Source organism: Oryctolagus cuniculus, chromosome 3, assembly GCF_051225735.1.
Source record: "Oryctolagus cuniculus isolate XC-2025 breed Fujian yellow rabbit chromosome 3, ASM5122573v1, whole genome shotgun sequence".
NCBI classification, from domain to species: Eukaryota; Metazoa; Chordata; class Mammalia; order Lagomorpha; family Leporidae; genus Oryctolagus; species Oryctolagus cuniculus.
This window is the reverse complement of record NC_142869.1, coordinates 101,401,455-101,427,232: the sequence shown is the minus strand read 5'-3', so window position 1 is coordinate 101,427,232 and position 25,778 is coordinate 101,401,455. Positions and strand designations below refer to the sequence as shown.

The following is a 25,778-nucleotide window of genomic DNA, read 5'->3' as shown; positions in this document are numbered from 1 at the left end:
AATTCTTTTATTATGAAGCAGTTTGAAGATGTAGTAACCTCAATGATCCTGAAATGACAGATATACTAATAAGATTCTCATAACTCTTGCAAATCATTTTGAATAGGGAACTGTGCAGAAGCATTTCCTCTTGCCTGGATGAAACAGCTAGCCCTTATTTTTGATCAAAACATGACTCTCAGGTAGCTTGCTTTTTCTCATACTGCTCTTGTTGCCATACAGATCTCATGTTGAGCATTAACTGTGTAGCAAAAGCACAGTTATGGGTCTACTGACCATTTCAGTCTTGAAAGCTATTCCCTCGTGCTGAATCTCCGGCTTCAGTGGTGAGAAAAAGGTGTGAGAATCTATGTCACACTCCACAGGAAGTAGCAATATTTGTTTGCCTCCTTTCTCTCAGCCATTACAAGCAGTTCTGTGGTTATAATTAAGAGTAAATTTCCCTCTCAAATGTCAGCTTATTATCATTAACAAGGGCTGACAAGGCTGAGAAATAGAGCCCCATCATTAGAATCATTAAAAATATAGGGGGAGCTTGCTTTCCTGTGTCCCTGTAAGTTATGTGTTTCAGAAAATTACGTGAAAACTCTTGGATTTCATGTCTGTGGCCTTCAAAGGGTGCAATGTGCTCTCTAAAGTTATTTAGTTTTCTATCTAGGAGTAGCTGAGGTAAGAAAGAGACTTGGGCTCACCTAGAATTGATAGATTAGTGGTGACATGGAGAGCACAGAAGAGAAGTGTTTGTGGGATTTGTAACTAAGAAGGTAGAATTCTTGTGTGTCATCACAAAAGCAGAAAGGCCACTGTTGTTCTGAAATCAACTGTGTCCCCCAATTATAGTCATGTGGTCATTCATAACAGTTATTGTTCTCTCCACTTAAAAGGTTATTTCTATAGCAGTTTGAGGTTTGTAGATAATTGAGTAGATAACAGAGAGAATTCCCATTATACCTCTCTTCTTCCTCATGCAGTTTTTCTTATTGCTAACATAGGTATGTTCCACTTGCTACAGTGAAGGGACAGATACTAATGCATTGTTATTAACTAAGTCCATAGTTTGCACTAGGGCCCACACTTTGCATTGTAGAGTGTTATGAGTTTTTATGAATGCAGAGTGACATGTATTCATTATTGCTGTATCACACAGAATACTTTCAGTACCCTAAAAATTCTTTGTACTCTACCTATTCATCCCTTTCTCCTCCCCTCCCCAACTCCCAGCAATCACTGATATTTTTACTTTCCTTAGGCTTTTTCCTTTTCCAAAATATAACATATTTCTTCTTTTAAATAATAAGCTACAAATTCTATGTGTTATTTCTATTCATCTTCATGCAACTGACGCAACATTGGAGCTGTTTCATGTTAAGGAATAACATTTGCATGTTGAAGGGTGAGCATTTAGCCTGGTAGTGGAATGCTAGTTAAGATGTCTACACCACAGATCAGAGTGCCTGAGTCTGACTTGCAGTTCCTGATTCCAGCTTCCTGATAATGCAGGTCCCAGAAGGCAGCAGGTAATCAGGCTGCTGACACCCATCTGGGGGAAATGGATTGCATTTTAGGATCCTAACTTTGGCCTGGTCTAGCCACGAATTTAGGGGTCATTTTGGGGAGTGAGCCAGTGGATGGGAGTTCTTGCTCTGTTTTTCTCTGTTTGCAACTCAAATACATAATACACACATTAAAAATATATATTGTAATTCCCAAGTGCTATTCTCCTCAGGTTGACATTCCATGTTCTGGATGAAAACTCTCTTATTGTGAAATCCTTAACCATCTCATATTAAAACCCCTCAAAATTGATTCCTGTGGATATAGTAAGAGTGCAGGTTGGGTCTGATAGTTCTTTTTTTACATAGTCTATATTGTTTTTATTTATTTGAAAGTGATCAGAGCTGGAAAAAGTCAAAGCAAGGAGCCAAGAACTCAATCTGTATCTCCTACACTGGTGGCAGCAGTACAACTACTTAAGGCATCATCCGTTTCCTCCAAAGGTGCACATTAACAGGAAGCTGGAATCCGAAGCAGAGCTAGGACTGGGACTCAGGCACTCCCAACTGGGAAGTCGGCATCCTAACTGCAATGCCAAACTTCTGCCTTTGGATGATAATTCTTGAAATTGAATCTTGACTGCAGGACCTACTGGCTCTTTTACCAGGAACTACTAATTTCAACTCTCTTAGACATATCTGTACAAGGGGTAGTGGTACCAGTCCCTCACAAGATTCTACGAAAATTACATATATTAATGCAAAAGATGAGCTTAGAACAATGACTTCTCCAAAATGGAGTACTTTTCCTTCTATTACCTCTTTGTTGTATGTTCTATTATTTTCATATTACCCTTTCTCTTTCTCTCTGGCGGTCTCTTTAAGAAAATGGACCCTATAAAAATTATATATCCACAATCTGATGTAGCCCATAGTGAAAATAACAAACATAATTTTCCAAAAAGGTTCACTGACTCCACTTTATATGAATGAGAAAAACAGTTAAGGATGGCAGGTGTGGCAGATTAATTTTACCTCGTATGACAAGTGCATTCCATATCTGAGTGCCTGGGATTGAGTCCACCCTCAGCCTCCAATCCAGCTTCCTACTCATGCATAGCCTGTGAAGCAGATGATGGCTGAAGTACCTGGGTCCCTGCCACTCACGAGGGAGACTTGAATGGAGCGCCTGTTCCTTGGCTTCTGTCTGGCCAAGAACTTGCAGGCATTTGAGTAAGGAACCAGTAGATGAAAGATTCTCTCTCCCTCTGCTTTTCAATATGAATAAAAAATAAGATATACAAACATAAGCAGTTAGGAGTTTGGAGAAATGATAGGGTGACATGATGTCCTGGAGTACTTGAGACCTGCTATGTGGTCATGTTCAATAAAATCACTTTCATTATGAAGATTCACATAACATAAATGTGCTCCCCGTGCAGTTCACATATTCAGCAGCAGTTCAGCCAGGATAGGATGCAGGGCAGAGTTCTCCAAAAAGTACTATCGTATAATACTGCCTCTGCTACCATGCATATAATTACAATATAAACCCTCAGAATATTTTAATACAAAGATATAATGTGATGTCCTTTCCATTTAAAATTTTAATGAAAACATCTCCCAGAAAATACACCGGCTCACATTTAAATAATGAAAAATACTATTAATACAGGTGTTTAAGGCAAGGGAATTCTATCCTTTAAATCTGCTCATAATATTACCAAGAAAAATGAATATTATCATTTCTTTGGGGAGAAGAGGAGATTTTGCCTTTAATCACAATCATACTCCAGCCTTTAATGCCACAGATTACAAAACAGGTTTTATGGGCTGTTGATATTCATGCTTATTCATCTTAATATAATTTTAATACAATACAGTTAAAATTATTCTTTGAATCATGCAATATTAAATAGCTGGTAAATAGAATTTGATATGTGTAATAACTCAATGAAAAATAGATTTAAAAATAGGCCTGACTCAAAAATAGCTTTTCTGTATTAAACAATCTTAAATTTAGATAACAGTAAATTATAAACAGTAACATATAAAGTTACTTTGAGTAAGGGGATCTAGAGAAGGCAGAGTTTTCATCAGGGAGTTCTATTTTCTAACTATCTCTCCCCTTACGTTCAATCATTTAAGCCAACGTCTTAATATTGAGAAGTTACTAACGATCTCTCGGGCACCATTCCCTGTGGAATGAACCATGAATTCCTCTGTAAGTTTAGCATGCTTTAAAATAAGTATATAAAGCTCCTCCACACACACACACACACACACACACAGACGCACACAAACTTGATATCCACACAGTTTCAATACTTATTTTGTTGAGGTGAGCATCACCTTCACTGGTTTTACGGATGCAGTTATATTTCAGTCATTGTCATCATCATAATCACCTCCACCACTACCGCCACCATTACCATGCTTATCTAGCATTTGCAGGACCCTGATAAAGAACCTCAGAAAATATATCAGGAACAATGCAATTTTGCACTCAATTAATTTGCATTCCAAAGCAAATATTCCATGGCATTGATTCCATACATCTTCCTTCTGTTTTTAGTTAGACTATCTCAGTTATGCTTTTTCTAATTGTTTTACCTGTGGGGAACTTGATTATGCTGATATTTTCTTTCCCTGTTCTGCCCAGGTCCAAAGTCTTCATGACTCATGGGAAACTGAACCTATCTCCAGATCTTAGAGTGAACTCTGATTAATACAAATCCAAGCAGCACTAAAGCCAGAAGCATACCTTATAAACCACTATTTCTTCAAACTAAAAAAAAAATTTAAAAGAGGAAGAAACAGTTTGTGAAACATACAGGGTCCCATGGTGAGAATACTCCCCACTGCCAACTTCAGGTATAGTATGGAACGCTGTGGGGAGCAACTCAGACTAGACTAAGTTACTGGAATTAAGACTTATTCTATGCATCTGCTCTCCCACAATATGGCACTGAGAAGGAAGTAAACAACTTCTACACAGCTGCCTCTCGCCAACTTGAGTGATGACCTGCAGGAGCTGATCCTGCTCCTGATTGGAGGAGAGCAGCGTACTTAGCATGTGGGTAGCAGAGTTGGGTTTGGTGGAAGAGGACTATAAAGGAGGAGAGAGACAACATGCACCAGGAACATCTAAGGGGAACATCCGGATAACATCTGAGCAGCCCCCGAGAGAGCCGGCTGGCGGTGTGCCGCTCCCCCGCGGAAGTGGGGAAAGTGGCAGGGGGGCCCGCCCCTCCACGGAGGTGGAGGGACAGCAGCCAACCTGGGAAGAACCATCAGCAAACCCCGGGAGGGCCGAGCAGACAAAAGAACAGAGCAAGGTCCTGTGTCGTTCCTCCGCGAAGAGGGGAGCAACAGAACGAAACAAATTAGAAAGCACAGGTGAAGGGGACGGCGAAATCTAACTAGGGACTTTCCAACTGCAATGACAACTGGACTTCATCTTCATTCTCTGCTCTTGGCAATGACCTTGCTCTGACCTGGAGAGGGAACTGGACCAATGGTCACTACTAATTTGGAAGGATTTTGTTGTTGTTGTTGCTACTGCTTCTCTTGTTGCTTTATCATATTTATAGTATATGGAGGGGACAGTAAGTTCAGATGTCCAACCTTTTGGTTCACAGATTGCTATATAAAGTAACAAAATGACATCAGTTGGATATCCTGTTTTTTGATATAAATGCACAAGAGTACTTCAGAAAATTTCTGTAAAATCAAATTTATAAGTTTATTTTGTTGCAAATAGTTTTGAAATTCATATATTATTTTTCATAATCTGCAATTTTAATAAACCTTCTTCAGACCTCTCCAATGTATTCTATGATTCAGAAGAAAGATAAATTTAAATATTTAGTAGCCAGAAAAAAAGATTTTGGCAGAAATAGTCATTGTTTATTGAAAATGCATGCTTCTACTTCCTCAGTATGTTGTTGTCATGGGCAAGTAGTTATCTAATTAGTAGCTAGATTTCCCTGATCTACTTGCATCCAACTGTGTCCTTATATCTTTACTACATTTCTCCTTCTGTTAGTTGGGAGTGGAAATATTATGAAGTCCTATAATATTCTAGTGCTACAAAATGGAAGAAACCTTGATCCTTGACTAATCACAATGAAGAAAGCTTCTCATTAACCTGTGTCACCTCATTGTATTAATATGTTAGTGTTAAATATAACTTTGCTGTGTTAAGTTACAGTTTTGGAGTTTATAAGGGCAACAATAGATATTCTAATAAATACTGTTGTTATAAGGAGATTATCCTATTCATATTCATTCAAAGCTTAATGTGTATCCTATGGAAATTTTACTTGCTTCATGTACTCAATTTAACATATAAGTTAAATTTTTGTGTGTACATTTCAAAATTTAACCAAATTAAATTCATAATACAGCATATAACTGAAAAACTAAACCATGAATTTTTTTTTGCCTTCATAAAAATGATTGAGATGCTATAAATTTGAAGTCTTTTTGATTTTGTACAGTACTATATTGAATTTTTGATGTTAATTAATTATTTTGGTGTACATTTAACTCATGAAGATTCCCATTTCTGCCTTCTGTTATTTGAGCCAAGACCAGAACCTTCCAGAAGACAGAGAAATATTGATTATGCTGCTTTTTAAAATTAATTTTACTTATTTGAAAGTTGGAGTTACACAGAAAGAGAGAAAGACAGGGAGATATCTTCCATCTGCTGGTGTACTCCCCAGATGGTTGCAAGAGCTGGGCTAGACCAGGAAGAAACCAGGAGCCTAGAACTCCATCCGTGTCTCTCACAGGAATGACAGGGTCCCCAACACTTGGACTGTACTGCCCTGCTTTCCCAAATACATTAACAGAGAGTTGGATCAGAAGTGGAGCAACCAGGACTTAAACTAGTGCCCATATGATATGCCAGCACTGTAGATGGCAGCTGAACCTGATATGCCATAATGCCAGCCCTTATCTGGCTGCTTTTTAATCTCATTGTATGCTTGCCACAAGCTATTTTACACAGTAAATTTTGAGTTTTACTAAATTGTTTGTTCGTGACATGGCTAAACTATAATTATGAATAGGATCAATGACAAAAGCCATCACCTTTTTTTGTTCCAAAGAAGCATTAAATATTTTAACATATCAGCTTGAGTCATACAAAAAAAAAGTGTTGACGGTATCCATCATCTTATGATTTTAATGATATAACTGTAAACAATTTAAGTAAAATGTGTGCTTAAGTAAACTTTTTTTTTGTATGACTAAAATAATCCTCAGTCAAAGCCACCTTATTGGAGAAAACACCCACTTTGACCCTGAAAGCCAGGCCAGTTTCTTCTAACTCAAGCCATTAAAGGTTCAGCTCAAAAGAAAATACCCATTCTGGTTCAATGTTCCACAAGCCTCAGCAGTCAAGTGGAACAAAACATAGCTCAGCATAAAAGCTGAATGTTGGTATTTTCCTTTTCTTTCATTTATTTATTTTGGCTGAATATGAATATATGGCCTACAGTAAAATCTTGAACTTGTGTTTTAAAGAGTGATAATGTATAAACAGAAAGGTGTCAAACACTTATTTATTGTTTTTAATTTTCATTCTTTCTTTGTAGTGTTTACAAACCTAGATTCTCTTAGTTTTTGAAAATAACATTTTGGTCTTGACCTATTACTCCCCTAAGGAATTTTAAATGTCACTGCTTATTATTTTATTTATTGTGTGAAATGTTTTGTGGGCTTTTATAAACTGTAGTAAATACATATTTATATTGTAATGTTTGATATTTTATACATAATCTGTTGTACTTCTAACTACAGGAGGAAATAGATCACATTATTCATCTTGGAAGCCTGTATCAGACCTGAGTGCTACGGGAAAGCTGTCTGCGTACTTTCAAAGGCAGGATCATTGGTTCATATTCACTTCTTGTTCTCACAGGACTTTTCCTTTTTTTTTTATTTTTATTTTTTTTTTATTTTTTGACAGAGTGGACAGTGAGAGAGAGAGACAGAGAGAAAGGTCTTCCTTTGCCGTTGGTTCACCCTCCAATGGCCACCGCGGCCAGCGCGCTGCAGCCGGCGCACCGCGCTGATCCGATGGCAGGAGCCAGTTGCTTCTCCTGGTCTCCCATGGGGTACAGGGCCCAAGCACCTGGGCCATCCTCCACTGCACTCCCTGGCCACAGCAGAGAGCTAGCCTGGAAGAGGGACAACCGGGACAGAATCCGGCGCCCTGACCAGGACTAGAACCCGGTGTGCCGGCGGCGCTAGGCGGAGGATTAGCCTAGTGAGCCGCGGCGCCGGCCCTCTCACAGGACTTTTTGTCAGAAACAAATAAAAATAACTTTGAACCAGTAGAAAATGTTAAAATGATTCTTTTCTATTATTGGCAGATTCTTCCAGTTTATAACCTATTATCTGGCAAAGAATAAGAAAGCTTTCTTGCCACATGAGAGTGATTTTATAAGCAAAGTAATAATTTACTTATTATTACCCAAGTGATTCAGAAATGTTCTCATAGCTCCCCAAAGAGCTAGAGAATCTGATGGAATAGAAAGTACTATCAGTTTCATGAACTATGTATGCAAAGATAAAATTGGGGCAAAATTGACGTCATTTAGAATGCCCTCACCACAGCCTCTTCTAGCACTGTATAAAATGTTAGAGAAGAAAAACCTATCCTTTGCCTGGGAAAAGAGTTAAGAAAAATAATCTTCAGAAGTATAAATGTCCTTGGCTAAAACAAACTACAGGAGATTTCCTAGAAAAGGAATGAAGAGTTGGAGCAAAATACTATTTGTCCACGTTCCAAACTAGTGTAGCTAAGTGAAAAGAGACTCCTCAGTGTTCAGAAAGAACAAAGAAAAGATAAAGAGCTTCTCACGAGAAACCACTCAATGGCACCCCAGGACAGTAGTTTAATAAATGATGCCAGTTCATAATCCGTTTGTCTTGCTTCACATTAGCCTGATCTCAATTTCATTCCCATCTCTCTCTGCCTTTCATTTGCAAATGGTAAAAATTGTCTAATACAACCATTCTAGTTCTGACCAAGGAGACATGAGAGAATGTCTACTTGGTGACCAGGAAACAGTGGTACTGTTCTTTAACTGGTACTTATTTCTACACGGAATACCTGGAATTCAGCAGACATCTCATAATCATAGGGGTGTTAGTGTGAAAAGAATACACTAAGGATAACATCCAAGAGAAAAATGGTATAAGGAACCTAAGTCCTTAACAATATTACTTTACTAAAATTAGCCAACCCTGGAATGGTTCTAAATATAGAGTTTTAAATAAGATAATACATTTCTTTACCAACTAAGCTATATCAAGTTGTTTTTATTTGGCCTTTTTAAATAGATGGTGCTAATCAGAATGGGAATTTAAATGAAAACTATGTTTTTTAGGTAGTAATTAAAAGGATGAAAGACATTGACTAAGATTACTAGAAACTGAATTGTTAACTCAGTACTTTAAGGATAAGCTTAACAGACATTGAAAAGTTATGAAGTCAGAATGAAAGAAAATATTAAGGAGAAAAAGTAGAAATGGGAATGTTTTGAACTATGTTGACTTTAAAAATAACATGTATTAGAGAACACAATGGGAACCACATCAATTTGGGCTAAATTTTCAGTAAAGATCACATTACAGATGAACCTCTAAAAGTAGCTACCATAATCCCAGGCTAATGACAATGTTACAGAAAATTTGTAAGAAACACTAATTAGCAAATACCTTAGATGAACCTCCTCTTGAAGAAAGGTCTAGAGAAGCATTTGGAAAGAAGTAGAAATTTGACCAAAAGAGAATCAATGAGAAGGATTAAAACATACTAAATACTCATAGGCATTTATTTATACCTGTGAGCCATTAAACTATGAAATTCCATCAAAATGAATACAGCCCATGAAACATGTGTTCACAGCCACCCATGTGTTCACATTTATTCACATCAGTAACTCTGAAGTGAAGGTTGGATCAGAAAGTGTCTGGAACCCTTAGTATGTTGACCTAAACTTCATTAATTGTTTATAAACCTGGCTACTGCCAGGCATGTCAAACTAACATAGGAAAAGTTGTAATGAAACAAAATAAGGAATCATAATAGATAGAAAAATACTGAGATATTTGAGTGTGTCACAAATAGATGAAAATATGGAAATATATGTTATAATAATACCCATATAGATTTAAAAAGTCATGGCATATGCCTTGGGGAAAAAACACAGATTTATAACCTTAGGGATTCTGTCATTATATATATTAACTGATCGACTATAAAGAAAAGAAGGCAAGTAACCCAATGGCCTTTTAATCATACAGGTGAATACAGGGTCAGACCATCTGGGTGCTGCAGCATCCTATGTGCGGTTCTAGAAAGTCTCAAAAATATACTAATAACCCAAAATACATTTTACCAGTTCATTTTATCTATCATTTCTTTTTTTCTTTTTTTACCAAGAGACTTAACTTCTAGATGTCCAGGAGAGAAATTACCATAAGTCAAAACATACTCAAAAGTTTTAACAGTTATCATAATGTCTCCATTTTTCTCTGATTTTCTGCTTATGAAGAGGAAAACACAAGGAGTTTCTGAATGAGACTAAATTTACTTTTGTCTTCAAGAAAATGAATTTTCTGAAAGCAGAGTTGGTGGGAATGTAAGTTAGTACAGCCATTATGAAAAATAGTATGTAGGGACCTCAAAATGCTAAAATCAGAAACAGCTATCATATGATCCAGCAATCCCAGCTCATGTTATACAGCCAAAGGAAAAGAAAACACTAGGGTGATAGTGTTCCACAGCATGGCAATGTAATGGCAGCTGCCAATAATTTATTTCATATTTCAAAATAGCTGGGAGAGAAGATTTTTCAATATTCTTACCACAAAGAGATGATTAATATTTGAAGTGATATATATGCTAATTATCCCAATTTGATCATCACACATTGTATGCATGTATCAAAATATCACACTGTATGCCATAAATTTACACAGGTATCTTGTGTAAATTAAAATATATTTTAATGTTTACATATTCATTTTCAAGGTAGGGTAACACAGAGAGAGGGGAAGACGAGAGAGAGAGATCTTCCATCCCCTCTAGTTCACTCCCCAAAGGCCTTCAACAGCTGGGGCCAGGCCAGGCCACATCCAAAAGTCAGGAATTCCAAATGCAGGTGGCAAGATTTCGAGTACTTGGGCCACCATCTGCTTCCTCTTGGATACACTAGCAGCTAGCTGGATCAGAAGAGTAGCCAAGATTCAAACCAAGCACTCAGTTATGGGAGCAAGGCATTCCAAGCTGAAGCTTAACCTTCTATACCACAATTTCATGCAGGCCAGATACTTTTTTGACATGAGGAGATGCATCAGATTTGGGAAATGTAAGTTATAGCAGTACTGAAAAGTTGAAGGAAGCTAGGCAATTAACATTTTAATTTTTTTAGTGGGTTTGTGAGTGCTGTGCAGGTAATAGTTTTCCTTTAAAATTCAGAATTCATGATTTGCCACCGTTAAAGTGTGAAAAAGAATTCCAAAACAATAGGGAAGTCATGAATTGAAGAAGAATACTTTACCCTTCAAGATTGATGTCTCCAAGGGGAGAAAAATAATACAAGGGTCATATTTTAGATGCTTACTGAAATTGAAACTCATTATAATTTTTAGAACCATCTCAATATTCAAATAATTAGGTAGTGATTAACAGGTAGGGAAGCAATCTGTGGGTTTAATTTGTCCACAATGAAGTCTAAGGGGCATAGAGATTCTATGCGTGCTCCATCACAAGTTAATTAGTGCGTAAAGTTTTCAATCTGGAACCCAGGCAGCTCTGGGAACCATGCAACAAATGATAACGTGCTCTTTACTTCAAAGATCTCCCCGTTTTTTTTTTTTTTTTAAATAATTTATTTATTTTTTTTTTTAATTTATTTAATGAGCATAAATTTCCAAAGTACAGCTTATGGACCACAATAGCCCCCTCCCCCCACCCCGTGTCTTCCCTCCCATCCACAACGCTCCCCTCTCCCACTCCCTCTTCCCTTCCCCTTCACATCACAATTAATTTTCAATTATCTTTATATACAGAAGATCAATCCAGCGTATGTTAAGCAAAGATTACCACATTTTGCTCCCACACAGAAACATAAAGTGCAAAACACTATTTGAGTACTAGTTATAGCATTAATTAAACACCTAAGAGTAATTGTGTATTAATTACAGAGCTCAACCAATAGTTTTAAGTAGAATATAAAACGCATCTTTTGCATTGTTGTGGCTTCCCCCCAACCTCCCTCCCTCCCGTGGCCCTCCCCTCACCCACTTCCTCTCCCCTCTCCCCCCTTCATCACGTTTCATTTTCAGTTACCTTCATATACCGAAGATCAATTTAGTCTATACTAAGCAGGGATTTCAACAGATTGCACTCACACAACCGAACCAGGTATAGGGTATTGTTCGACTAGTAGTGTTGTTTTTGAGTTTCATAGATAAACATATTAAGGACAGAGATCCTGCGAAGGGAGCATGAACCCAGTGACTCCCGTTGTTGATTTAACAATTGGCACTCTTATTTATGACGTCAGCAATCACCCGAGACTCTTGCTATGAGCTGTCTAGGCTATGGAGGCCCCTTGAGTTCACCAACTCTGAATTTGTTTAGTCAAGGCCATATCACAGTGGAGGTTCCTTCCTCCCTTCAGAGAAAGGCGCCTCTCTCCTTGATGGCCTGATCCTTCTGCTGGAGTGTTGTTCGCCAAGATCCTTCATTTAGATTGTTTTTTGCCACCGTGTCATGGCTTTCCATGCCTGCGAGACTCTCATGGACCTTTTAGTCAGATCCGAATGTCCCAAGGGTTGATTCTGAGGCAGGAGTGCTGTTTTGGGCATTTGCCATTCTATGAGTCTGCTGTGTGACCTGCTTCCCCCGCAGGATCATTCTCAACCCTTTTGATTCTAAAAGATCTCCCCCTGTTACAAACCACTTTCATGTCTACAGGCAAACCTGCTTCATTTTCCAGCTTCCCACATTAACATAGCATCTCAGATTAGAATTTCATTAGTCAGTCCTGCTCCCTGATGGCCATTAACTTTGATTCTATTTTTAATTTCTCAACCATGATTAGTTTCACCAACAGTAGAGATCCAGATGGGTTATGGGAAAGGTCTTTTAATTCTTAATTTCTGTCAATCACTCCTGTGTGAATATAACTTGTGAGACTCAATTTCACTTGTCTGTCTCCTGGCAGATGGCACCCTCTTGTAGAGCATAAAGACAGCATACTTCTTCCTCATTATTGACATGGGTTCATGAATTCACAAGTAAATCCTCAAATCACTCATCTATTCACTCTCTGAAGGTCAAAATGTCCATCTTACACAGAATAAGAATATTATTGTACTTGGAAAATATTTGATTTCTGCTTTCACTTAACCTTGGAGATTTGTCCCTCACTCTTAGCTAACTCACATAATTCTACTGAACTTTAATTTTATGCATGGTTTGCCAAGTCCCTGAAAATATATTTTTCTCAAATTTTCAATTGCAACTTTAATTTTACTCTGCTTTTCTAATAACTATTATGTTTAGGATTATCTGACTGCTTATCTTTTAATATTATTGCACCCATATCATATTCATGGTGAAATAAATGCTTGTCCCAAGTCTGCTATGCTAATTTTAATAGGAAGCTGGGAGCTGTACTTTAGAACCAAAATCATAGACTAAGTCCACTTAGGACCTATGTTACACCCCTAATTAGATCTAGATACTATATGATGTATTCTTTAAACAATGTTATGTTGAAAAACAGTTCACGGGGTCAGGGTTGTGCTACAATGGATTATGCCACTGCTTACAACATTGGCATCCATATGGGCATCAGTTCAAGTTTCAGGTACCCATTGCCAATACAGCTCCCTACTAATACACCTAGCAGAGCAGTACCAGATGAATTGGTCCCCTGCTACCTACATGGGAGATCCAGATAGAGCCCCAGGCTCCTGGCCTCAGCCTGACCCAGCCCTGGTGTTGTGAAGTTAACCAGCAAATAAAATATCCTTCCTCTCTGTCTCTTCCTCTCTTACTATAACTCTGCCTTTCAAATAAATAAATACAATCTTTAAAAACTTCGCAATTCAGTGAGCCAAGGTAACTCTGAAGGAATGGTATACTATGAATTCTATTCAAATGGCATGTATTTGAATTATATCCTTTGAAAGATATTGAAGGTTGTCTAAATACATCTTGGACAAAATCAATTTTTTTTGACAGGCAGAGTTAGACAGTGAGAGAGAGAGTCAGAGAGAAAGGTCTTCCTTCCATTGGTTCACCCCCCAAATGGCCGCTACAGCTGGTACTGCGCCGATCCAAAGCCAGGAGCCAGGTGCTTCCTCCTGGTCTCCCATGCCCGTGCAGGGCCCAAGCACTTGGACCATCCTCCACTGCCTTCCCAGGCCACAGTAAGAGCTGGACTGAAAGAGGAGCAACTGGGACAGAATCCGGTGCCCCAGCCGGGACTAGAACATAAGGTACCAGCACCGCAGGCGGAGGATTAGCCTAGTGAGCCACGGCGCCAGCTTCCAAAATCGATTTTTAAAATATTCTTTCTTCCTATCACATTTTTCCTTGGTGCAGTTAAAGGCATGTAATAAAACTATGGCACCTTGGCATTCGAGGAAACAGCAGAAGCAGACAGGTCACTGAAGTCCTTTAACAAACACCACAAAATAATTAACTGAGCTTTCTTTGAAGTAGGTCAAAAAACTCTCATGTGAGAAGTATCCATTCTTTACCCAGAAGGGACATCCTTGTCACTGAAGTTATAGGGACACAGAAAAGAATCTGAACAAACAGCCTTTACAACGTTCTTCCAACATTATTTGCCCTTTTGTGCAGTCATATTTCCCATTTATCAAACCTAGTGCAGAGGTCTCTCTTTCTTTGGATCTTCATGTCTGATGTCTCCTGCATTATGCAACACTTATAATAAATAATCTTCATTTTTTTCTTGTTAATCTTGCCTTTATTTTAATTGTATCACCCACCAACCTAGTGACAGGTGAGATAAGAGATCTTCCCTCACCAGTTCCCTCATACCAATAGTTGTGATATATTTTCTCCTCCAACACCTTACAAGTATTTTTCCTTTATTCCTAGGCTATATCTATTTTTTTCTGATTTCCTTAGTTCATTTCTGTTACTGCATTATGGAATAAATCCTTTCAGGAGGGTCTTAGTAGAAAGAGAATGGGACTGGGACTGAAAAAGACATCATTGATGGGAAGATATAAAGGATAACTCTATTCATAATGATATCATCAGTGTTAGAAATATTAATAACAGGGAGGCTGACACTGTGGCATAACAGGTAAAGCTGCCAACTGCAGTGCCAGCATCCCATGTGGGTGTCGGTTCAAGTCCCAGCTGCTCCACTTCTGATACAGCTCTCTGCTAATGTGCCTGAGAAGGCAGATGAAGATGGCCCAAATCCTTGGGACCCTGCACCCATGTGGAAGAAGCTCCAGACTCCTGGCTTTAGATCAGCCCAGCTCCAGCCGTTGTGGCCATTTGGGAAGTGAACCAGAGGATGGAAGACCTCTCTCTCTCTTTCTCTCTCTGTCTCTCTCTCTCTCTGCCTTTCAAATAAATAAATAAATCATATAGAAATATTATCAACTATTTTTTGCAGCACCATGAAGAAACTCTACATATTGATCTTATTAAATCCATTCAACTATCTCACAGTATAGGGTCATCATTAGTCACATATTTACAATGAGAAAATAAAGGCATGGCTTTGGAAAACAAAGTGTTGTAGAGTGATAGAGTCAGGATTTGACCACAGGGAGAGTGAGCTCAGGTATTAAGTCCTAAACCATTAAAGAAACAGAAATACTATTTCTTATATTAGTTGGACTATGATCCTAATGCTACCTTTCAACTCTAATAACTCCATAGAAATAATGCTGGAAAGGATTTCAAGGAATCACTGGAAAGAAACACTGCTAACAATTTGAAGGAAAGGAGAAAATCTGGGAAATAGCCTCAACTAATGCATCGACATCAACATCTAGAAATGCAGAAGGTATTCACAAGTTTGATTTAAAAGTTGGAGACTGGTTTCAGGTCACAATCATAGTCCAGAAAAAATTTATAACATATAGAACTTATGAAGAACAAAAATACTTTTAAGGTAGTAATGATAATTCCATGGTAGTCTTTAGATTAAAAAGAGAAAGAAGTTGAAAAAAGTGAAGTTTAAAGTATGACCAAGTAAAAGACTCCTTTTCAATGTGGGCTTTAGTAGGGTAAAGTACATCTCCCTCCATTCCAAACGTATTAAGTTTAAACTCTAAGAGTTATGCCACATTATGAATACATTCCGACATTTCCTGAACTCAAGTTACAGAGGAAAGAACCTAAGATATATCATTCCATGTAATTAGCACAAGGTAGGAAAGATTTTAGGGACAGAACCCTCCTCTTTGAGATCATGTTGAGTTATTCAAGCTGAAATGCGCCTAATTACCCAAGAGCATATCCAAACGTAGAAGGTCATGGAAAAACCGTTTCTGTTCCTGCACAGCATCATCCCGTTATTCCAGCCAAATTTCTGACAACAAAAGGGAAGTAGAATGTATTTGAAAGTGTTCTATTGTAAGCAGGCATACATATTTACAAAAGAACAGAGCTTTCCTTCCTGATAGGTAAGATTCATGACTGAAAGTCTGTGCTAGAGAGATGGAGCAAACAAAATTTCCAAAGAACATTTTGTGATAAATGATACATGACAAAAGTGCATTTAAACAGTTACTAGGCCCAAAGGAATCCAGCCGAGAGTAAGGACAAACAATGTGCGGTTTTCTACTCCTAATTCCTTTTACAAAAAATGACAAAATATGATTCTTTCATATAATGACAGTGAAAAATAGGAAACCTGAGAACATGAAATATGTTGTTAAGAAAGAGAGATGGTGTTCGTGTATACTTCAGATTAGCACTTTTGTTTGAAAAGGGTCTCTGAGTCTTTAAGAATTGGGAAGGATACATAGCCGAAAGAAGGGGCGGGTGCAGTAGCTTCACCTCTTTCCATTTTTGGCTAACAAGAGTGTCTCCTGGCTAATTTGAAATTCAGTTAACTCATCCAAGGAATAACACACAGGCAAATACATTTCTAAACAGTATGCCAAAAGATGTTGTTAGCACATTTGTAAATTTCCAATTCTTTCTTACTACCCTCTCCAACCACCCAAACAAATCAGTTTAAATACAACTTCTTTTTACTAATGTCTTCCAAAGCATCACTGCAGTCAGATTGAGTCAAGGAACCATCTGCCGCAAATACAAATAGAGCTCCATACAAGAATTATATTATACAGCCTCCGTAGCAAAGTTCTTACGTGCAAGCTGTTCTTGTCAGAATCAGAGCCATTGTGATGATGCATCTTAATATTCAATCAGACTTTAAGTAAAGAGTGACAAAAGTCCACATATGGATGACAGCTGTTTCCTCAGTAAATATTTTCCCATTGATTGAATGGAGGCTTATGGCAATATAGGATATGTTTCATCAGACACTTCAGCCCCAACTGCCTGAGGATGATTCAAATAGTAACAGGAACACAATTTCTGTGTTCAAATCTTTGCTACAACTTACATCTTCAAAAATAATGGCTTCTCCAAATAAAAGGAGATTATTCTTGACCGATAATTGGCAAAACCAATAAATCTATAGAAATTGCATATTTTCGTCTCTCATCCTCTAATAATACCATCATGACTACAAAATAATAACAAAATTCCTATATTGTTTTCTGCTCACATGAACAAAGTTGATAGAAATTTAAATCTTTTATGATTATATTTTGACAAATAAGGAACTATTTTAAAAGATTAATGACTATATTGTCTATGGAGGCTACATAAATCTTTTTTAACCAGTAAAGTGGCTTGCACAATTAAAAAGTTAGAAAATAGAGGATTGATTCTGTTGAGGAATTCACTAACTGCGTAATAGTGCTGGGTTTACATATCAACAGTTACTGAAAAAAAAAAGAGTTAGTGTCTGAACTAACAAAAATATATATTTAATGTTTTCTAGTACCCTTAAACATATATTGTACCCATTTTAAAAATCCTGAATATTATGCGAGGCCTACGTATGCTAACAAGAGATCTTTCGAATAGCATTTCTGAATTTTGCTAACTAAAAGATACACAGATAAATATTTAAATGTCACTTCTCTTTAACTTAAAACTACCCTGAGACTCTTTGGTGACCAAAAAGCAGTCCCTGTGAGGGCAAAGGCTTGTTTGTGTCTAAGGGTAGGCCACACTATTGATTTATTAAGAAATAGGTCATCCTCAGCTTCTACATGGTGAGAGACAGCCTTTTGATTCCTGAAATGCAGTTGTTAAAAATCAATTCTAAAAAAAATGAAGGTTGATTCCATAGTCTTATTTTCCACAATTCTTGTCAGCCTCTAATCTTTTGTTTTTAATGGAAACTTTTTCAGATCAAACAGTGTACGGAAGAATATCTTACCCGGCTATTGGATCTACTGCTATTGCCTTAGGATTATGGAGCTCCAGGTCAATCAGGGTGACACACACAGACCCGTTGTAATTACAGACAAAGATGCGGTCACTGACATGGTCCACAAAATAGAGATTTCTGGTGAGCCAGTCAATCGCCATTTGTTGCACATCTGAAAAACACATACACAAAATCATTGAATCACAGGTGCAAATCTTACATCACAACCCAAAGAGAATGTAAGCCTAACTCAACCCTCACAGAGGGCATTTCCAAACTACAGACATTTTATAAGAATCTACAAAGATAATTTCCTGATGTACTAAAAGGAGTTGATTTACTTATGTAAAATCATGACTACCTCTTTGTATCTTTCCTGCTATCTGAAGATGGAGGATGACCTGGAGAAATGAGAGTTTCTAATCCCAATGTATAGATATTGACAATACAATCTTTCTCTTTTTACTTCCATTCAAAATAACTTATACAATCCAACGAACAACTGGTTTAATAGGACAGCTTTTAAGTTCAGCTATAGTGAACTTAAGGCAAACCTTGCTCTCAGGTAATCCTCTATTTAAAAAAAAATAAAGAGTTGAGCAAGTTAAAAGGATCTATAACATCCCTTTGCTTAAGAAAAAGCAACCAGGGGCAGCACAGAGGCATAGAGGGTAAAGCCACCACCTGTAATGCTGGCATCCCATAATGCTGCCAGTTCCAGTCCCAGCTGCTCCACTTCCAGTCCAGTTCCCTGCCAATAAGCCTGGGAAAGCAACAGAGTATGGCCCAAGTGCTTCAGCCCCTGAGCCTAGATGGAAGTCCAGGATGAAGTGCCTGGTTCCCAGCTTCAGCCTGGCCCAACTCTGTCAGTTATGGCCGTTTGTGGAGTAAAACAGCGGATTGATGATCTCTGCCTCTCGGCCTCTGCCTTTCCTTCTCTGTTATTTGGACTTTCAAATAAATAAACAAATCTTAAAAAAAAAAAAAAGCCAAAACTTGGAAATAAAGCCAAACGACAATGGATGGGTTCTTCCAATGGCATACATCTACAATGTAAAAAGGGCCTGCTCAAGGAATGATTAATTCTCCAGAGAAGTGCTTTCCATTAACACATTTTTTTTGGTGATGGAATTACTCCATGTTTAAGTGGTCCAAGACAGTGGCCACTAGCAAAATGTGTCTATTGAGCACTTAACAATTGGCAACTGTGACTAAGAAGCTAAATCTTTATTGCATTATTTTAATTAATTTAAATTCAGAATCATATAATATAGTGGCTACTATGGATACTGCTGCTCTAGAAGAACGTATTCTATGTTTGACTTGAGTAATTTCTGTTTGAGCGAATCTATACACTATGAAATTGCATGTTAACGTCTGGTGGAAAAAAACAACCACAAATGTTATGATTTAATTTCCCCATGAGACAGTAACATTTTTATACCTAACCTATAAATCTCTTTTAAACCTCTTTTTCTTTAAAATACTCATCAATATCCAATTTTTTTAATGCTCTTGGAAAGAGCAACTTTGATCTCTTTTCTTCAATAATGCATAAATCAATTTTAACTCATGTTTATTCTGGATTTTTATGACATTCACACTTTTAAATTTTGAAAATTACAATAGTCTCTTGTCCATATGTTATATGGTATATAAGTTATAAGATCCCCAGTTGATTTCCGAAAGCTTGAATAACATTAAATGCTGTATTCCAATACTGACACATCATTATAATATTCCTTTATGAATTGGTCATAGTAAGACATTAATAAAATCTGATGGTAAATAGAACTAATTATGTACTCCAGAAACCATTTTCTGACTATGGGGTATTTCTCTGTCTTTCAAAATATTGATTATTATATTATGTTGGTTGTGATTGACCACAGGTAACTAAACCATGGAAGGCAAAATGTAAACAAGAGGGAACTATTGTGTACTTTGATTCTTCCTTGCTTGAACCTAGTATGGATCATAATTCATTGACTAAACAGAATAAGACAGCACAGAAAAGGCTACTCCCAAATGTGTTACTTTGGCCTATTGAATATTTCATGCTAAAGGAATTTGAGAAAAGTAAGTGCAAGAAGGTCTCTCTGTTCTTCCCCTTACACCTAGACAAACTCCTAAGATCTTCATGTGGGAGATGCCTTCCCTATGCCCGCAGGAAAGGAACATCCTAACATCTGAAGACAGAGGGACTTCGAGAGGAACCTGAATGAACTGGCCTTGCTCAATTTCTTCTCCGTTATTATCCACAACTCATATCTATGTCCAATCATGTTTTGCCATGAATTTCTACCTTTCACTAGAACTAGTAACAACAACAAAAATTCACAATCTTTACTTTTGTTTTCATTTACTTATGAAGGTTCCTTTCACATGTAAAATTTATATTAAATAAATGTATATACTTTTCTTTAATCTGTCTTTTGTCTGATTTGCCTGGTCCCAGCTGATGAAACTAAGATAGTAGGGGAAGAGATTATTTTTCCTTTTCTGTTCTGTGCTTCAAAATGCTCACTCACAAGCATGCTGCTTTAGTGATTGATGTTCTCTCAACAGAAAAACTAACAAAGATGCATGTGTTGTTGCATTATCATTCATAATGGTGCATTGTCACTGGAAGGTAGAGAAAGGATCTACATAGTGGGAATTTTTGTCATGTCCTACAAGTGTAAGGAGAAAGTGGATATTTTAATTCATGGGATAAAGACTCACGTCATTGATCATAGTTTCATTCCTGGATCACACAGCCATTATGGAATCATAAACATTTAAATGTTCCTTAAATTCCAAGAAGCTTTTTTTGCAACAAGTCCGAAAACAAGGATTTTTAGAAATTTGAATTATTTCTGTCTTCAAAAATCTGAAATGTAGGTTTTGTTTTGTTTTTGAGTCTTTTTGCAATATTATAGCAGTTGGAGCTCAGAACCCACTGTTTCAAATGTCTTTTTAAATACCTTTGGTTCAGATAAAGCATGTGCCAGAGTCCATTCAATGACCCATCCCTCATGCTGGGTATACAGTTGCCTTAGTCTTTGCAATTGTAATTTCAGACAAAGGAGCAGTTTGACAGCGTTCAAACCTTCTTTCAACTCTGTCATTTCAGAAAGTTTCTCTGCTATTGAAACAATAGCTATTGTTAACAACTATCCAAGTTCGAATCAGTTAAGTCTATAAAGAGGCTGATTAGCCAAATACTTAGCAATTGTCAAGAACTGGCTTTATTTATTTTTGTTATAGTTGAAGCTTCTGTCTGCTCTCAAGGTAATATGTATCAAGACTGGAGACATTAGACAAATAATTTACACAAGGTTCAGAAAATGATATCCCAAAGTATGATATACTTTAAGTAGAAGAAACTGGAGGGATTCAAAAGCAAAATCTCTCTATGAACTTTCTTTACCTCCTGTGTCATATCCCTTTTTTCTCCTCTGATGCAAATCATAGAAACTAAAATCAGTCTTCTCCCAGGCAGGTCATAGAAACCAGAAATCCTGTTCCCCAAAGCAAGCCATAAATCCAAGAATTATTACTCTAACCTTCCCTTACATTTCTGTGTAGAGGTGGGTCATAAAGAAATCCCCTGACATACCTTGATCCAGAGGGATCTTGCCCCATACCAAGGAGGCAGACATGCCACACAGAGGTCAAGAAGAACTGGAACAAGTAGGCCTTGGGAGCTTTATTCCCTCAGTTCATCAACATTAGATCAGCTCTCTCCCCCCTTTTTAACCTGATCAATTCTACACCACTGTACATTATTCTTTGAAATCATGTATAATAACAACAGCTTTCCCTGGGTCTTTAGGTCTTCATTTCTGAAGACTTTGGTGTCATTTAAAACTTTCTTAAATAAATTTGACATGCTTTCCCCTGTTAACTCAGTTTTTATCATAGCAGTGTCAGATGTGGCACTTATAATGGGTAAGGAAAGGTATGAGACATTTCTGCCCTAGCAATACATGGAGGGGAAGGAGGGAGAGAAAGGAGGAGAGAGAGTGAGAGCGAGCGAGATGGAGAGAATATGAACTGAACAGATTTAGTTAGTTTTCAACTAGCATAGAAGCCAAGATCTTTAAGTCTGAATTATTTCTCTGCCTTCAGAAAACTGGAAATGATTTGGGCATTTTATGAAATAGGTGATTTTCTAGAAAAAATTCAATATTTCTTATTTTGCTTTAATGAAATAAAGTTTATAGGAAATTACTGAAGATAACCATAATCCTTTTATGATATTACTAAAAAAATACTCTAAACTTTTAATCATACCCATACGGCTTTACTGTCACTAGAACAAAGTTTTAAATGTGCTTGGTATTTCATTTCTCTAGTTACTATTTATTATTACTTCAAGCAAAATTCAGTGGGATTTTGATCTCTTGATTCCTTTAAAATGTCTTGTATTTTGTTTGGTCAATGAGAATTTCCTAACTGCCAAATGTTACTTCCCTCTTCCTATCTGTAGTCTCTGAAATTATTGATACCTTGCTTGAAATACAAGATAAATCTATCAATACTAGCAGTAATTTAAAAGAATAAAGAATACTGAAAGCATTTAAAATCTTACAAAATAATATACAACATAGTTATTAACCATGTTTTTAAAACTTATTATTTATTAAGTCCAATAACATTATGTGGTACCCAGTGAAAATTAACTGAAATGAAAGTTCAAAAATAAAAATATAAATGAAGAACACTTATAATAATTCATAATTAGTTAAAAATGATGCATCAGGTTTTCTATCTTGTCATAAAGCAAGTAATTAGCCATCAGAGTTGATGAATGTGAAAGAGAAACCCTTTAAGTTCAGGAAAAAACAATCTGTGCTTAGTGTTAAGGACTGAATTGTGTCCTCCCCAAATTATATGTAGTAGTTCTAATTCCCAGAACTTCTAAAAGTAGCCATATTTGGAGATAATTTCTCTCAGAACAACATGAAGTGAAAAGTGTAGCCATTAGGGTCACTCTCACCTGACACGATGGGTGTCCTTACAAAATGAGAAAATTAGAACGCACAACACCAGAGGGCCATGTGGAGAAAAGGCCATGTGAGAACATAACAAGATGATGGTCCCTGAACACCAAAGAGGTGTCAGGACTTGATCTTAGCCTTTTCATTCTTCAGAACTCTAAGAAATTACTGTTGTTAGAGCTACAACTGATCTTTTCTTAGGACAGCACTAGGAAACTAATAAACCTACTCAAGCATTGTTTTAGAGAGGAGTCCAAGCCACAAAATTGTTGAGAACAAAAGTCAAAATCTTGCTAAGGGAAAAATAGAAAAGGGATATCTGTGTGGGCTTTCAGTGTCAACATAATCCATTGTATTTTAGGCCCTTGCAAAGATTCAGTAATTCTCTTGGTAAATACAACTTTGTTTACTTAACAAGTTAATGCTGGCTAGATCTCATCCTATATGAATTTATATATCAATTTATAGATGGATAAACTGCAAATTTGTATTATACCAATAAATATAGAAATGATTTCCAACTGGTGGAAAAGATAATCCTAAAGTTTGTACTTCTACTGCCCAGTAAAACATTAATCAATTTTATAACTAACTGAATTCTTTTGTAAACACTCTTTTATTTCCTTAATTATAAACATTCCAGTCTCTTCTCCTTTGAATCAGCTTCACCATTCTGCTGGTTCTCTTACTAAAAGGTCCTATGATTCCTTGACACATATTCACTACATATTTGCCTATTCTTTAAAATTTTTTGGAAATTATATATTGACAAATGCTAGTACTTTATTTCTTCTTTATTTATTATGTATTTGATATTCAACCAGCCAGAAGTAGAAAATTTCTATATCTGTAAGAATCAGAAAGACAACATAAGTATGCGCACTTGTTAACAGAGACTATGGTAATTCTAGCTGATGAGTAGGAAGTATGCACCTATCAAAAGGTGGCAGCATCACCTGCAGCTGCTTGTTTTGATAGAAAATTGCTTAATTGTTTCACAGAAGCTCAAAGGTTGGCTTTCTGTATTTCATTTGAAATCTTTCAGTTTTTAAATATGATAAACTAATTTTTAAAAGTTTTAAAGTATTTTGTATATCAGGCAAAACTTGTCTGGAACCACATTGGATCAAGGCCACTAGTATTATTACACTCAAGCAAAGCAAACATTGTTTATTCTTCAGTTGGACCTAGCCCTGTGATTAAAAATACCTACTGCAAAGGTTACTATCATCCATAAAGTTCCTGGGCTTATATTACATAAACACAAGGTCTACCTTGGGAAGTGCTCAGGGAATTAAATTAAATAACAAATGTTAAGAATATAGTGCAGTGACATATAGTAGGTGTTCCAAACATAACAGGTGCTTCCTAGAAGGAACTAAAGGACCTTACTTTTTTGATGTGTAGTTTTGTGCCTGCTTGTGATATGAATAAGAAAGGATTACAAGAAAATAGTATAGTACTAGGTAAAGCATTAAGTAATTATAAAACAGACATTCAAATAGGTTAGATGGTTTTTATATATGTCTACATATTGTCTGATACTACTGCTTTCCAGAGGTGGACCAAGTTCTTTTCTTGAATGTGGACTGTTTGCTGTGTCTTTCCTTTCTAGCAATAAGAATGCAGAACTGATGGACTCAGACTTCTGAGGTTAAGTCATAAACCACATGATAATTTCCCATTTTATCATTTCTTTCTTTGACATACTCACTCTGGTAGAAATCAGATGTCATTCTCTGAGGACACTCAAGTAGCCCCATGCACAGGTCCTTGTTGCAAGGAAATTATGACTCCTGCTGCTACCATAAGTGTGAGCTTGGATGTCAACCTTCCAAACCCAGTTAAAAAATTCCATGATTACATTTCAGTACAATATCTTTTTTTAACAGCTTTTCATTTGAAAGGCAGAGTGACAGAGTGAGGGAGATAAAGACAGAGAGGGAGAGAGAGGTCTTCTATCTGTTGGTTCACTCCCCATGTGGTCACAACCACTATGACTCAGCCAGGCCAAAGCAAGGAGCCAGGAAGACCATTTGGGTCTCCCACTTGGATGCTAGGGGTCCAAGGGCTTGGGTAATCTCCTACTGCTTTTCCAGCCATATTGGCAAGGCGCTGGATAGAAAGCAGAGCAGCCAGGACTTGAACCAGCACTCTGATATGGGAGGCTGGCTTCACAAGCAGTGGCTTAACACACTGTGCCACGCCTCCTAGCCAACATCTTGATTGCAATTGATTGAGCCACTCCTGAATTTCTAACCCATAGAAAATGTGAGAAAACAGATACCTGCCTTTTTTTAAAGCCACTAAATCTTGGAGCAATTTGTTATACAGCAAAAGATAATGAATGTAATGGTCAAGTCATTGCAGTTTTAAAAAATGGATTTTTTTGACATCATAGCCATTGGATATAAATTTGAGACCTATATCTAAATGAGACTAGCTCCTACACTAGTAGCTGTCTTGATTACTTTAAGTGATCCATGGTGTACCTCTAACGCTGAAAACACAAGATATTCTACAAACATCGATATATGAACCCCAGGAGATTTGAATTCTTGAAGATTTCTGTTCTATTTTTAAAAAGTATGTTCTTGTGTTGAAACTGTCATGTTTGGGCATGATCAAGGCTGGGATACTGCCTATAGTCCCATTCTGGAGAAGGGAGGAGTTAGTTGTAGTTGATAAAATAGACAAAATCAAACTTGAAAGCATTATTGGTCAGAGAAGCTATTCTAAGAGGGACAATGTTTGAC

At 37.0% G+C, this 25,778-nt stretch overlaps 1 protein-coding gene across 4 annotated transcripts in view; it reads right to left on the bottom strand.

Moving 5' to 3' along the window:
- The window catches only part of LRP1B (LDL receptor related protein 1B), a 2,138,546-nt gene that overhangs the window by 1,125,498 nt on the left and 987,270 nt on the right, over window positions 1-25,778 (bottom strand). For all 4 annotated transcript variants that reach the window (XM_051849573.3, XM_070071546.2, XM_002712121.6 and 1 more), the window contains exon 7: window positions 18,047-18,209. In XM_051849573.3, the coding sequence (XP_051705533.3) occupies window positions 18,047-18,209 (163 nt within the window). The remainder of the gene's footprint in view (window positions 1-18,046; window positions 18,210-25,778) is intronic.